The 17,844-nt window shown below is 47.4% G+C and overlaps 1 protein-coding gene across 2 annotated transcripts in view; it reads right to left on the reverse strand.

Moving 5' to 3' along the window:
* The window catches only part of OTULIN (OTU deubiquitinase with linear linkage specificity), a 34,564-nt gene extending 19,992 nt beyond the window's left edge, over positions 1-14,572 (reverse strand). For both annotated transcript variants that reach the window (XR_009690516.1, XM_061129323.1), the window contains exons 1-2: positions 14,330-14,572; positions 5,452-5,528 (exon numbers count right to left, since the gene is read on the reverse strand). Coding sequence is in view for 1 of the 2 variants with exons in the window: in XM_061129323.1 (XP_060985306.1) it covers positions 5,452-5,528; positions 14,330-14,481 (229 nt within the window). In the remaining variant the exon portion in view is untranslated. The remainder of the gene's footprint in view (positions 1-5,451; positions 5,529-14,329) is intronic.
* Positions 14,573-17,844: the final 3,272 nt, after the last annotated feature.

Here is a 17,844-nt window from a genome sequence, read left to right on the forward strand (position 1 = left end):
CACTACAGACCGCCACCACTTCGCTCCCAGATGACCACAGAGGTCTCCCACTGAGCCTCCCTGTCAGCAGACCCTACCAGACATCCCCCACATGGCAGCCAGAGTGGTGCATTCAAAAACCTAAGTGAGATGCTACCTATCACAGCTGGGATCCAGGGCCCCCCATCACACCTGGGAGTCCACTCCCTTCCTCCCTACAAGAGGGCCCCCTGCCCTGGCCCCCCACTGCCTCTCGGGTCTCAGCTTCCCCCACTACACACACCGACAGCTCCTGCCCTACCTGCGAGGTGCCTGCTCCTCAGTCTCTGTAGGTCTTTGCTACCTCTGACACTCACATCCAATGTCAGAACATCTCACACACACACACACACTCACACACTTTCATTCTGTACCCCTTACATGGTTCTGCTTTTCTTCTCCGCAGTGATCTACACCTGACATATTTCTTTCTCTGTACCCTGCCTCCCTCATCCCTACACACACACACACACACACACACACACACTTTCACTCTGTTCCCCTTAGATGGTTCTGCTTTTCTTCTTGGCACTGATCAACACCTAACCCACTTCTTTTTCTGTATGCTGCCTCTCCCATCCCTACACATACACACAGCAAAACATGAGCTCCCTGAGGGCAGGGGCCTGGTCTGTTTCTCAGCTGTGCCCTCAGCACCCACAACCACACTGACCTAGGCATCCTTGAATAATGTTCATTCAAACATGCAGTAGTCTAAGCTATGAGACCATATAGCTAATAATTTGTAATTTTTTCACGTCCATTATACAAAGAGATAACACCTCTATTACAGATGTATATTTAATAATCTTTATTTCATTACATCCTGCTTTGATCCCAAAGGGCTATAAACTGTTGATAATCAGCCAGAAACTAACACAGCTCTCAATGTGAGCTGAAACACAGGCCTTGTTTGACTCTAGTAACACATACTCCCCAAATGAAAGCTATAACTGATGATCAGACAGATGTTACAGTAAAAATAAAACGGTCTTCAGACTTCCCTTGTTGAACACATGAGGCCTGGGGTTGGATTCTGTGGCCTAGGCATATGCACGCACATGTGTAGGTCTTTGTATGTTTTAGGAAGAAAGAGAGCTAAATTCCCAGGCATATCTTGACTTCCTCCTTAAAATATTGAAGAAGTAAATGTTAGCAAAGAAATCAGGATATAAACACAGAAGTACCTCATGGCATATTTACTCAAGAGGAAGTTGTACATAAAATAAAGATGGTATAGTCAACTCAATCCAACAAACACCGTGTGTCTAATATGTGCCAAGCACTGAGCTAGGAGCGGGGGGATATGAAGATGATAAAGGCCCAGAGTCGGTCCTGAACGGGTTTAGAGACTACTGAAGAAGAAAGGACTGCAGGCCCTGACCATGCAAGATGTGACGGACGTGGGATGACGGAGGGAGGAGCACAAGAGGAGCCCCGAAGCCCTTCCTGCACTTTAATAAGTAAAACAACTTTTTAAGACATAAAATGTCAGAATTGCCTATTTTTAAAATTTCATTGATAAATCCTTTCATAAGGACAATAAACCTTCTATACAAAAGGTAAAATAACACACACACAGGTAACAGATACTTTTATCTGTGCTTAAGTCAGGACTGGCTTAAAGGTGAACCAGTCCTGGAGCCTAATCCACAGAGCCCACAAATACCACAGCTGCGCAGCCAACCCTCAGATAAAGAGCAGTCACTGTTTAAAGTCAAAAACACCTTGTGAGTGTCTATTTAGTGGAAGGAAGAGTTCCCTTTAATCGCCTTTCAGCTCACCTCCTCAGAAAGCCCAAGGAGCCACACATGACCAGAGTCGAGGACACTCACTGGGACACATTCTGCCACGAGCAGAGCAGCTTCCAGATCGGGAAGGGCCCCTCCCGAAGCAGCAAGTCCAGACCTGGCGCTCTCCTCACCCGCGGCCCTCTTTCCTGTGGGCAGGAGACCCGGGCCCTCTGCAGGGCGGCATGGGCCCCATCTCAGAACTGAGGGGAGGAGGCAGGAGGCTGACTGGGCTCAGAGGCCAGGCCACAGGCCGCAGTCCTCTGATGAATCAGAGGTCTGTGTGAGGCAGGGAGGGTGGGAAAACGGGTACTTGCACAGCTGCTAGCATCAGAAGTTCACCCCCAGTCCCATCCTGCTGGGCGCTGGGAGGAGGACTCCGACAGCCACTGCAGGCGGGGAGCTAGAGACGCAGGATGGCCTGAGCCCGACCTCAAGCAGCTCACAGTCTATGTCAGCTCCTGCTGTTTATCCACATCCCACACAGGCTGCTTACTGCCCCAGGAATTCACATTTCTAATGGCCAAACAAACTCCACCAAAAACACATTCAAAAAACACAAAGGGGAAGCTGAAAATCAAGAGTGGTCACCAGAAGCTGAAATAACCAAGAGGTTTTGTTCCTTAACCACCATATGGTGACCAAGACAAGGATTCAGACCCTTGGAGGATGGAAAGTTAAAGCTGAACCCCTCCAGAACGCTGGGACTCTCAATCAAGAGGCTAGGGCAAGAATTGAAAACTTTTTCTCTAATGGGCCAGAGTGTAAATAACGTGGGCTTTTTAAGGCTATCAGGTTTCTGCACAACTACTCAACTTACTATGCATGAAAATCACCACGCACGATGTGTGAACTAAGGAGTTCCAATAAAACTTTATTTATAAAACCAGGTGGCATGTCAACTTTGGCCAGGGAGCTAGTGTTTGCTGACCCCTGGACTAGGTGGGGTCAGCTTCCCAAGTGGCGTGAGTGGTAAAGAACCCGACTGCCAATGCAGGAGATGTTAAAGAGACGTAGGTTCGATCCCTGGGTCAGGAAGATCCCCTGCAGAAGGAAATGGCAACCCGTTCGTTCCTTGCCTAGAGAATCCCGTGGACAGACGAGTTTGGTGGGCTACAGTCCACGAGGTCGAAAGAACAGGACATGACTCAGGTGACTTTGCACGCACAGACTAGGTGACTAACAGAGAACATGAGAAAACTTTCTGCCTTGACCTGGGCTCTGACGTGGGGAGAGAGGACCTAAGATCTCATAACCACAGGCCGGCTCTCACACAGGGGACAGACTGTGACATCACACTAGCTGCAGGACCCTGGGAACTCAAAACCAGAAATTCACCTGAGGTGGCCCAAGGCAGGTGACTCCCGGGTGCATGGCAGAAACAAGGCCAAATTTCCCTATACTCAAGACAGGCTAAACAATCTCTCCACGGACACACAAGAGCTGAGCTTAGAACCAAACTCTGAAGAAACAAGAAGCGAGCAAAAACAGCAGCTGGCGTATGTAGACCTGTCAGGATTTTCAGCTAATGGAATTATCAGGTCCAGAAGAGCATGTTTAAACTGTTTAAAGGAATAAAAGAAGGAATAAAAACTTGAGCAAAGAGTAACACACTATCAAAAAAAGACCAAGCAAATCTGAAAAGAAAATAGATCTTTTCCAAAAGAGAAAGAGGAAACCTTTCTAACGGAACTAGCCAGAATGAAACAGAGGCTAAAAGTCAGAAAATACTTGAAAGGGTGTGTAACTGAGGGCCCTGGGTAACTGAATGGGAGCTAGCAAACACATGATTTGGAGCTCTGGAAGCAATAAACAGAATAGGAAAAAGGCAGTATTTAGAGAGATAATGGCTGAGAATTCTCCTGAACTGACGAAAACTAGGCACCTTCAGATTTAAAAGGTAAAAACAATCCCTAACAAAACGTTTAAAAAAAAATCCATACTTAAGAGACCCTGAGGAGAAACTGTAGGACACCAAAGACAGAGAGAAGACAGGGAAAGACAGACTGCCAAGAGTCGGACTGACTGCAATGTTTCCAACTACAAAAGAAATGACGAGAGAGAGGAATGAAATCTTCAAGGAAAATCAGAGAAAATGTATTATTCGCCTGTGGTTATTCAAGAAACAAAGTGAAATCAAGACATTTTCGCACAAATGGAACTGCTCACCAGAGGCCCATCCACAGGATGTTACGTCAAGAAGGGCAACAAAGCCAGAAGGACTGAGATGCAGGGTGTGAAGGGACCTGTGTTGACTCAGACCAGAGCTGGAAGCGACAAGACCCCCTGAAAAGCAAGGGCACCTGTGTGGGGCTCCCCTGGGGACAGAAGGGAACCCCAACAGAGAGCCTGCAGAGCAAGCGAGGAGGCCAGAGGCTCCTGCAGATGGGGCAGGAACAGACAAGGGCTGAGGAAGCACTTTCTCCTCAGGACAGGACTGCTGAGTCCTGCTGCTGAGGTGAAGTGTGTGCAACTGCCTTTGGGGCCCTGAGAGGCCTCTGAAGGCTGCGGGGGCTAGGAACCCGCAGGGCTGGACCACAACAGAGCACATCATCTTCCCCGGTTACCACAGGGAGGAGTTCTGCCAACTCCCTGTGAGGAAGACTCGAGAACTATCTTCAGAGTCTTCTGCTCCTAATGACACATCTTAACACTTTGTCACCCACACCATAAATGAGAGCCGGTTCTTAAACCAGAACATTACATAAGTGGTGCGCAGGAAAATGCCACTTGTGAATCATTCGGTGGCTCAGTCATGTCCGACTCTTTGTGACCTCGTGGACTGCAGCACACTAGGCCTCCTGTCCTTCACCATCTCCCGGAGTTTGCTCAAACTCATGTTATTGATTCCATTGTGATGGAATTCAACCATGATGCCATTCAACCATCTCATTCTCTGTTGGCCCCTTCTCCTCCTGCCCTCAGTCTGAATGGTCTGTGGGGTATCCCCTAATGGAGCCCCCCCTCCCTGGCCTCCTGCCCGGGGCAAGTTGGGGAGGAAGGAGGTGCTTCCCCACACCCGGCCCCGATGGCCGTGGTGGAAGCACGGGCTGGCCCTAGCAGCCAGGGGTTGATGGATGCTGAGGGATGAACAGAGCATACACACTGTTGAACACAAGCATGGACAGAAGTCACGACATGACGGGAGAATTAAGAGCTATCAAGTCCACCACCGTTCTTTCTTGTAAGTCAAATCAGATTCACATGGCCTTCTGCACACAAAGACCCAGAGGGTCAGCTTCTCAGTAAATCCTTCCACTTGAAACTTGGCGCTTCAAACCCCAACTCTCCCTCTATGAAAATAAGGAAGTCAAGAACTTAAGAGAGAGTGGTGTCAAGAGGTTAGACCAATTCTCACGGGTGCAAAAACGCTATGAATGTAAGGAACGCAAGCAAAGTACTTGTACTGAAACTTTAAAGCCTCAGGAAACAGTAGTCCCCAAATATACCCAAAATATTTTTACCCAGCAAAATGAATAACCCAATGGAGGTAAGACCAAATGCCTAAGAATGCTTCCTAGGAAGTCCATCTTCCTGGGAAAGTGTACCTCAAATACTTTATGAAAATGGATATACTGATTTAACTGCATTTTCTACTATAAGCAGCAAGAACTTTTTATAAAGAAAACAATTCCAAACATACCTGATGACCCTCTTTCATGTATAAGTAATTCTTTCTCCTTTTCTATTTCATCCGCCGCACGATACATGTCCTCCTCGCTGAAATCACACCAAATCAGACATTTCAAAAATTTGTGGGCTCACATGTCCTTCTTATCACAACATGCAGCTGCTTTACAAATTTATAAGGCACGCAAAGTTTACGTTTTTCCATTACATGATGACAGTCTGATAAAATATGGGTCTTTTTTCTTGTGTTTCTAGCATTACTAATTCAGTTTCTGAAGTAAGACATTTTACACCACTGGCTACGCAGCTCTGGGGCCATTTCAACTGCGATGTCTTTAATGCCTCAACCACAGACGTAAGCAGCTTAGCATGCTCATCTATGCTCATCAGCGAAGCTGTTCATGACTCTTCAGGTTTCAAGCATGGAGATGGTGCTAATAAAAGCATTTAGGAGCGCAGGCCAACCGCCAACTTTGGGACATCACAGGCAAATTTTCCAAGAGCTCCTCGAAAAAGAAGAACAGGAGATTCACAAGATCCCCAGAACCACACCAGCTCCCCGAGGCGCTCCTGTTCCCTGATGCCCTCAGGAAAGCAGCCCCCCGACCTTCTGCTGGGCACATGCCCACCATCCCCCACACTTTCGCTGGGACTTACACAGCAGCTCCCCAAAGAGTCTCCGGGCTCCTTCAGTGAGCCAACAAGAACCTACTAACTCCTGGAAAGGAGAAAACCCCATTGGCTGCCAGACAAGGAGGGCAAACGGGACTTCCGGGATCTAAGATGACTCCCGTTCCCCTCAAGATGTACCACAATGGTGGGCAACAGAGATGCCACTCTGTCTTTGCTGGAACACAAGACAGGTGAAAGCGCAAACCATCCAGAAGTAGAAGAAGGGGCAGTAAGGCACGGAGGACGGGAGAAGCCTCGAGGCCCCTGGGCTGGTGTCTGCTGGAAGGGCAGACCAGCACGCCCTGCAGGGCCCAGAAAGGTCAGGAGCTGGAGGTACACCAAGTGCCCTGGGGGGGCATGGGTGACCTCCAGGGCCACCAGCAGCAGAGCCCCTGTCCCCAGTACTCCCACAAGAGCACACCCCCGCTCCTCACGCAGGACCGGAAGCTCCAGGCACCGGGGCACACAGGCAAGAGGAGTTACTCAGAAACTAAGGGGATGGCTCCCGCGTGCCCGACTCTGGGAGCTCCCCAGCACCTCGTCCACGGCTCAGAAGCCAGAGGAAAGAGAAAGGGGGTGCCACTGAGAGAAACAGACTGAGGTGGGGACCAACACACCCTCCACCCCTGAAACCCTTCAATGGCTCCCAGATAAGCGGGGAAGTCTAAATCTGGACGCACCCCAACACACAAGCCCTACACACACACACACACAGACGCTTCAGTCCAAACACTTGACCAGCCCAGCCTGTGCTTTTACACCTGTGACTGGCTCTGCTGACGCCCCCACATGAATGGCGCGCTGTCCACCCAAGAGGGCACAGGTGGTGTGGGTGGCCTCGCTGGAGCATGCCACAGGCTGCAGTTAGATTACCAGGGTGTGACCACTTCTCACTCCAGCCCTCGTCAACCACGTGCATCACCCGTGGAACTCAAGGGACCACATTTCTCAGCACCTAAATTTATCCACCTGTAAAAATAACCGTGGGAGTACTCACAAGAGACTGCTCTGAAAATAAGACACACAGGCCCTCGACAGTCAAAAAAGTTAGCTAGCCTCATTAATTCTCGTATCTATCCATCTGGGCAGAGTAGGGATGGACGATTCACCCAATGATCATTTCTTATCCCTGTTTTCCTTGTCTTCTCTCTTCACGAAAGTGATGGTGTGTGTGCGCCTGTCTTTTTTTGTTGTGGTGGGATTGAGGGGGACATATTAGGGAAAAGGTACTTTCCATGTGCTCTAACCCCAGTGAGATTTCAAGTAAAAGGTGTGATGTCACCCATGCAGCCCGTGCCAGGGTGCAAAGCAAACAGAAACCAGATTCGCAGGGACTATACATCAAGCACTTAAAATAAAAAGTGACTAAATGTGTTAGATCTTCTTTCAATAGTTTAATGTTATCTTTCGGCCTCCTTCCTAGCTTTATCAAATAGGAGAGAAATTCTGATCGTACAAAACAGGCAGTTAAGTGAATCGTTTTCATAATACCATTACCAGAGGCATGTCTTTGTGGAAGCCACTTCCCTAATCTTGGCCTCAGTTTTCTCATCTTCAAAACAAGATGACCGGACAAGATCTAAATGATCTATGCAGTTCCTCTTCCAGTTCTTGGTTCTAACGGACTATGAAGCTATTCTCACTTCACATGAATTCTGTGGCTATGGGCAGGCGTCTCTGCTTCTACTCTTGTCTCCTACCTTTCTTATCTACAGAATAACCAAAGGGGCCCAGAGGAGGTTCTCTAAACTAGCATCTCTCTGAACAGCCGCAAATACAAACTCCCTCAAGGACCAACAGCAGAGGAACGAAGAGAAGCCAATAGGAGAACTAAGTGCAATGGGAAGACAGAACAGAAAGGGAGGTTACTGGAAATAGAAATGCGGTGATTCAAGACATACAGAAAAAGCATAGCAGAAATTGATGAATGGGAGGCCCAGAGTGTATTCAAATCACTTTAGCCACACTATTTCATTCAGATTCTGTCCACAGATGATTGTGAGCTTCCACGGCCACCAAGGACATCTGCTAACTTGCCAAGGCCACCAGGGAAACTGTAATACAGCTTTTAAAGGCCACTGTATTTCCTTGGGGAGAAGTTGTAAGTTCAAACAATAAAGCTCAATCAATACAGTCAGAAAATGAGACATTTAACAGCCAAAATGAAATATTCATCCAACACAAGGACCGCCAACTAGAGAGAGAGATACTAGTGTGAAAGCAAGAAAAATTAAAATAATTTTATTTAAGAAAATACTTCACTCAATAAACCTTTAACATTTTTAAAATATCAAAAAGGAACTGATATTTTTAACAGCAAAAAGAAATTATATTTAAAATCGGGAATCTGAAATAGCTGGAGGTTTAAATTTTTGGGGGGAAAGGAAGACAAGGAAACAATGAAAGGAAATGGGCTATGTGATAAGATCAGATCCTCCATGCTGACCAGTTTCAGAAATGTGGCAATCTTGGGTGTGTGTCAAGCTGGGGCTGGGATGAGAGGTGTTCACCATTTGGCACAAAGAGTCCACTGAAATCCATAGACTCAAAATGATCACTAGAGCAAAAAATGTCCTTCCAGAAAACATACAGATCGCTAGAGAAGTAGTGAAGAAAAGTAAAAGTCTTAAATGTGACCTGATTTCTTGATGACCATGGCATGTGAGCTGTACTCAGTTAAAATTTTTAAAACCAAAATGCTAATAATTCCTGCTTAGAAAATTATTAGTTTAGCACCATAATGTTATTTAAAATGTTTATTTTCAAGCTCCCATTTTCTCTTAGAGGTGAAATACTTTACTCTTAATTGTCAGGAAGCGTTTAACAGTAAGATTCCTGTGTGCTGTTTTCCATCTCTCTTGAGCCCTCTGTTCCTTATCAGTCTCTGTCAGGGGCGAGAGGAGCAGGCAAGCTACTCCCAGGACAGAGATCAAAGAGATGGGATGCTTGCACAGGATTTCCTTCATTAGTTTTTCTATACAGTGACAAGTACCCTCTTCCTTTTTATGAACCATATGGTAAAAGTGATTGTTTACAACTCTCTCACTTCGATAAGGATTGCCTTATGTTTTGTAAGTCTGGAATTTTAATCTTTATCTTTGCTGAGAATAACTACCTTGTAAGACAGTATATATGCCCACACCATGTTGATTAAAACACCTTTGCTCCATCAGAGCTTGGGTCCCCGTGTCTGTCTGTCTGTCTGTCTTTCTCTCTCTCTATTTCTGGCTGATTCCCTGGAGCGCGAAAGCTGGCTGCGTAACCCAGGGAATATTGGCCTCTTTCCTTCTTTCACTCTCTCACCGTTGACTCCGGACCACCAGGTTCCGGTCCAATAAAGGACCAACACTTAATGTTAAGGCAATATACACCGTTGAGCAGGTTACATGACACTGTCTGTTAAATTATAACCTTCCTCTTGCTCTGTTCAAAGACCTGGATAACAATAAATGTTTGAAACTTAATTTTGAAATGCTGACTACATTTAGACAAAATTATACTACTCCCCAAAACAAAAGTTATAATATAAACTAAAAACACAGAGCTCAGCAAAGCAGAAGACATTTCTGTGAAACCAATTTTTCGATTTCTGATACAAGTAAACACATAAAATGAAAAACATCAACTCTTTAACATATATGCAAAGCTAACAAGACAGCAGCTCACTCACTCACTGTTGTGGACATTTGCACCAAGTTCCCCTTAGCTATCTAAAAAAACAAACCTGAGTGTGACTCTGCTCAGCTCTCTGGACTTCCAGATCATGCTTAATTTGGCCTGTCCTAGAAGACTGACAGCCCAGGCAGTGTTGGTGAGACAGTGTCAACCGCCGTGACACGGGGCACCGTCCCACACAGGCACAGGAAAAAGCAAAGATCACTCTACCCAGCTTTTCTCCACCTCTCAGCGGTTGTCTAAGATGAGTGAGCCACACATCAAATGCAGGAAAGTACCGGCGCCCAGGCCAAAATTCCACCTCCTTTCTGCAAGTGGACTTTCCATGACTGGCTCGGTGACTCCCAGAGGGGTCTGGGGACAACCTGGACCCCTGCAACCTAAGGTTTCTCAGGGGCACCCCAGCTCTGAAGCGGGTTCTACCCCCAGGTGGGGGAAGGACCAGGAGGGAGTAGCTGTTACCTCATCAGAGACAGCGCCCCCGGAGCTGCTAAGGTGCAAGGTGGGTGGGAAAACACATTTGCTCGACAGTACACTTAGCAACACCCAAGAGCAAGGGCTTCACGAGTTGCTAGTTACAGCCCTTCTGAGAATCCACAGCTTTCCTTTGAACCTCAGTCCAGAAAGACATAAATATGCATACAATTTTGCTTTCGATTTCAGAAGGGTACACAGACACATCATGCTGCCCGCTACACACCACGAGCCTGTGGACCCCAGATTTAAACCCTGTCCCCTCCTCAGGCAGACACAGAAGGACCATGGAGTAGGCTCACTTCTCAATTCCCAAAGCACGTCTAACCTGGCCACAAACCATGTCCAGGGTCACCCTGGTCCTCAGGGGCTGGAGTATTAGCTTAGTTGAAAGGAAGAAGTGGACCCACCCTAAGTTTCAATTTTATGGGTCAGGTGAGCAGGAGATGGAGGATAGGAGACCTGCTGACAGGAGGAGTGAGGAAGTTTCCAAAGGAGTCAAGTGAATCGGGTCTGACCTAACACTTCCTCAAAAGGGACCCTGCGTTGTCGTGTGAGCCATCCTTGGGGCTTGTCCAAGGGATGCCAGCCAACCACAGTTCTCAAATGAAGGAAAGAAAGGAAGGCAGGCGATTCAGAATGCAGCTTATCCACAAGATCTCTGTGTCTGCCTTCCCCACAACTTCTTGGGGGGAATCCACAGTGAGCCCAGTCACAAGGAATCTGTCCTATGGACAGCCTAGGAAATGAGCCATCCCTCTGCCGGCACATCACTAATCCCCTCAAAGTCATATTCTGAACGCATAAAGGCTGCAAACGTTGGGTTGTGATTTGTATTCGTAATTTCTATCCCCTGAATGAATTAAAACGACTCTGCAGGATGTCCCCAGACATCTGCATCTTACAGTGTTTCGTACTGGCAGGTGCAAGAGCTTTACTCAATTCCAGTGCAGATCAAACTGAACTCTCAGGGTGGGAAGAAGGGACTTGGGCTCCAGTGACAGAAAAACACAAGGTTAAAAAACCATTTTAGGACTTAGTTCAGGCATCCCACTATGTATCTACATCTGCACGCAACTATTAGGCTGCACGTATCATGGAAGAATGGCATGCGTTACACTGCAAACTTTACAATGGACAACGTGATGCTGCAGTTTCTCTGGCCCTTAAGAGAGGATCACAACACAGGATAAGCAGCCCCACTGCCCGTATAACAAATAGGAAAGCCCAAAACGTGAGATGGGATGTTCAGAAGCTGCCATTTGAAATTCTTTTCACCTCCTTTCCCTTGCTTCCCTTTGTTCTCTTACCAATTAAGAGAGAATGAAGTCATCAAAGACAACAAAAATAGCAAGAAAAAGAAACTAAGCTACTACTTAAAAGGCAAACTGGAACATCTATTCCAGAAAAAAAAGAAAAAAAAAAGTGAAGTTTGCAGTCATTATAAGTCATGCCTCTCTGCCCAGTTTTGCTGAGGAAGACAGAAAGATGTGGGGGCAGGGGGGGAGGTCCCCACCCAGGCATCAGGGGCTATAGCCCTGGAACCTACCTACTCCCTGCACCTCCCTGGCCAAGCTGCACCAATCAGATCTGCAGCTCAGCTTCCTAACATATCAGGTGACAAACCTGGACTAGGGTTTTCAGATGCCTTTCAGCTCCACGCCTATAGCTCTGCTGACAGCAGACAGAAGAGACACCTGTGCCGCAGAATCTGTGCATCAGGAAAGAATGTTCCTTTTGCACCATGACCCACTTCCCCAGGGGCTCAGACTCTGGGAACCACATCCAGCAGAAAAACTTGTCAAATAACTGTGTATTTTAGGGACCCTGGTTCAAAGTTGCTGCGTCTCCCAGGAGGGACCATAAAATGGTTGAGGCCGAGAAGCAGCGTTTGAGGGCCAGGGCCAGTAGGTTACGGGCTCAGCTCAGACCACCTGGGCTTAAGTGAGGGAGCAGCAGTTAGCCTGGCAGCAGCAGGTAGGAACCAGCATGAGCTGTGAAGGGGCAAAAGCAAAAGACCATGCCTGCTTTATCAGGTGCTGAGTCTGAAGTAGGGCTCAAATGTACAGAGCAAAACTGCAACCACAGGTCACAGCTGCTCACACATGGGCCTGCACAGTGGTTTCAATTTAAAAATAAAATAAAAGGCTACTATTTAAAAATCAAGGGAATTCCCTGGCAGTCCAGCAGTTATGACTGGGTGCTCTCACTGCCAGGGCCCAGGATTCGATCCCCAGTCAAGGAACTAAGATCCGGCCAGCGTTGTGGCATGGCCAAAAGTGAATCAGTAAATAAATAAAAATAGAAAATAAAAATAAAGCACGTGGATGCAGTTTTGAAAAAATAAAATAGGGGACTTCCCTGGCAGTCCAGCGGTTAAGATTCCAAGCAGCCACTGCAGAGAACAAAGGTTCCATCCCTGGTCAGGGAACTAAGATCCCACGTGCCATGCTGTTCGGTCCAGCCAAAATAAAACCAATAAATAAATAATCTTTAAAATAAAGTAAAATGTTTTAAAAAAGAACATTTCAAACAAAAGTCAGAATCTCTCAGCACTATTGGCTAGGCTTCCCTGATGGCTCAGATGGTAAAGAATCTGACTGCAATGGAGGAGACCCAGATTCGATTCCTGGGTTGGGAATATTCCCTGGAGAAGGAAATGGCAACCCACCCCAGTATTCTTGCCTGGAGAATCCCAAGGACAGAGGAACCTGGTGGGCTGCAGTCCTTGGCATCACAAAGCGATGACTGAGTGACTAACAAACACAGGTTGGAACTTAGTGGATTCGACCTCCATCAGACTCAGCTCTCCAGGAGCCCATGGTCTACACTTGCACAGCTTCACTCAGGAGACCTGGCTGGCTCCTGGAGTCAGGAGTTTGAAACCTCCTGCTCTCAATCTTTCCCAGTGGCCATTAAGTGCAGCTAACACTCTCCCAAGGGGTTTGGTGCTCAATGAGACTGTCACAGTCCACAATAAAGGACTATGCAAGCCAGATGATTATAATACATTATTTGTAATAACAGTTCCCCACCCATAACCCCTTTTTTTAGGAAATGGGGGTGGGGAGAGACTGGGAAGCGCTGGGCACTTTCCCACTAATCTGTCAAACTGGTTTTCTGAGTGGAACTGTGGAATTCCAAAGGTATCTGTATGTGACTAGCATTTGCAAGTGCAGAAAAGTTTCAGCCTTCAAGTTTATATTCTGCTTCCACCCCTGTCCCAAGACTCTGGCGATTTACACCACCTTCCCTAGAGTTCAATAAAGAATTGATCAGGCTTCCCTGATGGCTCAGACGGTAATCTGCCTGCAGTGCAGGAGATCTGAGTTCAATCCCTGGGTTAGGAAGATCTCCTGGAGAAAGGACTGGCAACCTACTCCAGTATTCTTGCCTGGAGAATCCCCATGGACAGAGAAGCCGGGAGGGCTACAGTCCATGGGGTCGCAAAGAGTCGGACACGACTGAGCGACAGACACTTTAACCTTCCGTATTTAAAAATAAAGTGGAGACCGGGGACAACTAGATAAGCAGGTGGCGGCCAAAACAACTGGGTCAAACTCCGTCCAAAGTCTGTCTAACAGGTGGGACGCTCGTCAAGCAGAGACTTGCCTTCCAAGAACAAACAAGTCGCGTGGTGCGGTGTTCCTGTGGTGGGGGACAAGGGACAACCTTATCTGCCTTCCGGCCACAGGTCGGAGGAAAGATCTGATGGGAGAGAGGTATATAAGAGTATATGCTGCCAGAGTTTGTTTCCCAGATTTCTGGAGTTTTCTTAGCTATAGAGCTATGGAGATATCAAAAAAAGAAGGGGGGTAGGGGTGGGGACACTGGATAACCAGAACTTTTAAGATGCGCCTTCCGGAAAAACTTTTGTAATTGGGACACTGCATACAAGGATCTTACGAATTCCTCTATTTCCGACAATGGTACTTAGATGCTAAGGGCCCTCCGCCGGCTACTCGCCCGCCCACCCCATCCCCCCAATACTCCCCGCAGCGTCCCCTCAGGGGGCCGAGCCCGGTGCCCTCTCCCCACCCCTGGCCCCGCGCCCCGCGCCCCGCACTCACTGCTCGGACGGGCACCGCACCGCGACGCGCGGTGGCCCACCGGCCGCAAACTTCCCGCCCTCCGGCGCCGCGGCTCCCGCCTCCCATGCCGGCTTCTCGGCACAGCTAGCGCCCGGCCACGCTCCGGGCTGAGGCATCGTCCCCCGACTCATGGGGCCGCCGTAGCCGGCGGCGCCGCAGGGCTTCGGCCGCCTCCCAGCGATCCGGAGCCCCTCCCGTCGGGGCGCCCGGGCCGCGGCCGCCTCCACAGACGCGCCGCTTGCCCGCCGGCTAGCGACAGTGCCCAGGACGCTTCCGCGCGCGTCACCGCCGCCCGCCCCCTGACCTCTGACCCGCGGCGAGGGCGGGGGGGGGGGGGGGCGCGGCCCGCGCCGGCCGGGAGTCCCGCGACGCCGAGCCTGCGCATGCGCCCGCGCGGGGGTGGAGCGGCAGAAGACGAGAGGCACGCCCACGCGAGACGCTACTGCGCGTGCTCCGCCCCCGCGCGCTGGCGCCCGGCCCCGGAGCAGCCTCGCTGCCGCTTTTCAAGTCTCTGCGCCTCTTCGTCGCGTCTCCGGGCGGGAGGGCTAGAAAACCCTGGCCCAGCGGCGGGGCGCGTCCTCCGTGAGGAGGAAGCGTGACAGGGCCCTATCCTGTTTGGGCGCCGATGTCGCCCTGGGCTTCGGAGCTTCGCCCTTCGCTGTCGGGGTTTCCTTTGACTGGAGAGCGAAGGATGGGGGCCGCGTGGGTGATGTGCGGCTGGCCTACCCCGGTGACAGTTTCGTCACCACCAGCCCACCGAGCCCGGAGCCCTGAGCCCCGCGGGCCTTGGGGGTCGGGCTTGTGGCGCCAGGGCCGGCAGTTATCGTCTCTTGCTCCGTGAGGGCGACAAGTGGGAAGTGGTTGAACCTGACAGGTGAGCCAGCGCAGCACAGCGTCTGTTCTCGGACGATATTCTTTCGATAGGAGATTTGATTTACGAGGAGCAAGGGGAAAATATTAACAGACTTAAAACAAAAATGTTTCATCGGTGGGGAGGGAATAATGGGGCAGCCGCTAAAGATGCAAGGGGCAAAGAACGCTGGGCCGAAGTATGGACGAAGAGAATGGTAGTTCTCGGGCAGAACGGGTTCAAAACGGGGTTTTATTGAAAGACGAACCTCCAGTAATATGTAGTGGCAGCTCCACTATTCCCTCCAATAAGGGTGCTGGACAGAGAGACCGGATCTTGAAAAAGCCTCCTCAATCTCACTAGGGAGCTTGTGTTTGATCCTCTTCGAAAGATCAGAAAGAAGAGATTATTTTGAAAGATCTTGTGGTCTGCAGTTAGAGAAAGATTGGGAAAAGGCAGGACAGGGAGTCTGAGTAGCAGTCAGCATCAAAGGGAGAAACGATGGAAAAAATACTTGCACTTTAAGGTAACCCCCTTTAATTTTATATGGAAAAGTAATAAATATACATGCTAAAAAATGCATAGCAGTACAAAAGAATACACAGTTAAGTTCTGTGTGAATATTAAGGGATTGTAGTGGGGTGCTCAGTGTCCCCTAAAAGTCATCCTCTTCATTAGGAAATACGTTCTTTGTGTATTTTTAATGTATATGTGTATAATGTCTCACAAATTTTTTTTTTACTAACTTTACAGAACTAAATTATTAGAGAGCAAGTGTGTTAAACTCAAAGACTAAATCAGAGTTTCTTGGAGTTGTGAGAAGTAAGCGCATGAACTGTGATATAATTACAGTTAGCCTACTCTTATGTCAAGATGAATAAATAACAGCAGAAAAATCTATAAGCTAAGTAAAAGTCTGTATAATCACATGGCTAGAGACAATGTCAGTTTCCAGCTTTCTCTTAGAATCAAACATTCCTAAATTAGGTAACTAAAACGATGACATCATAATTTGACTTGGTAAAGTATATTTTGAACCATCTCAAACTAACATTGCTTCTTCATTGCCTTGCCTAGAATAGTTAATGCATGAAAGATTCTGAGTTCCTTTTCTTTGAATACTTCAGCCTTTATTTACAGTTATCGTTCATGAAGAATATTACTAAGCCACTGTAGTTTTTGTTTGTTGGAGTGATTGATTTTTTAAATTCTCTATAAAGAGCTTAGTGCAGTTGGATGCATATCTTCCTCTTTGATATCAAAAGCTCATATTTTACAGTAAAGTGAAAACACCCTATATTTTTACTCTATGGAATTCCCCAATATCACATCTATCAAAAATAGACTTCTAGTGTATTCTATACATCAGTTTCTAAAGTAGCCACAAGTATCTCTAGTTTCATTTAGAAATTAACAACTCTGAGAATACTGGAGTATTTATTTGGAAGACCCCCTACTTTTAGCATGTTTGCATTTGTTTTTGTTTTTAATATGGACCATTTTTTTAAAGTCTTTATAGAATCTACCACTACATTGCTTCTGCTTTATGTTTTGGTCCCTGACCAAGGATCGAACTTGTACCCCCTGCATTGCAAGGTGAAGTCTCAACCACTGGACCAATGGGGAAGACCCAATATGCTTCTTGATTGTGGAATGTTCATTATGTGTAAATGGGACTTTGGGGCAGGGGGCTGCTATGTCTTTGCAGTTCAAAAGACTAGAATAAATAACTTTACAGTGAAAAAATGGGGGAAATAGTTCATTAAAAATACCTTGTACTAGTAATAGTTTACCTGGAAACCCCCAAAATTGTCCCCAAGAGTTTTTCTTGGGAGAAGTGTGTGTCATAATGAAATTTTATCTTGAAATTTAAATGGTTTCATATATAAGGATATGACAGAGAATGATGTTATACAAATACTTGGAATTCTGGAAAATATTAAACCAGTCTTTTGCCTTCAGCTAAATAGAACTTCATCCTAAACAAGTAATTCAGGCAGCTGATAATTTTAAATTATTTTCAGAGCTTCTAATGGAATTCCATACCCTTAGAAACTTAATATCTGCTATGTACTGAATTATGGCTCCTCCAAATTCATATGTTGAAGCCATGCCTGCCAATATGACTGTATTTGGTGATATGAGCTGAATATTTGTGTCATCCCAAAATTCATGTATTGATACCCTCATCTCCAATGAGATGGTTTTAGGAGGTGGGCCATTGGGAGGTAATTAGGATCAAATGAGGTCAGGACTGAAGGACTGATGTTGAAGCTGAAACTCCAGTACTTTGGCCACCTGATGCGAAGAGCTGACTCATTTGAAAAGACCCTGATGCTGGGAAAGATTGAAGGCAGGAGGAAAAGGGAACGACAGAGGATGAAATGGTTGGATGGCATCATGGACATGAATTTGAGTAAACTCTGGGAGTTGGTGGTGGACAGGGAGGGCTGATGTGCTGCAGTCCACAGGGTCACAAAGAGTTGAACACGACTGAGCGACTGAACTGAGGTCAGGAGGGTGGAGCCCTCATGAATGATATTAGTAAGTACCCTAATAAGAGTCACAAGAGAATATAGTCTTACATTTAGGCCTTTAATCATTTTCAGTTTATTTTTGTATATGGTGTTAGAGAATGTTCTGA

The sequence above is a fragment of the Dama dama genome, chromosome 25 (assembly GCF_033118175.1).
Source record: "Dama dama isolate Ldn47 chromosome 25, ASM3311817v1, whole genome shotgun sequence".
Lineage (NCBI taxonomy): Eukaryota > Metazoa > Chordata > Mammalia > Artiodactyla > Cervidae > Dama > Dama dama.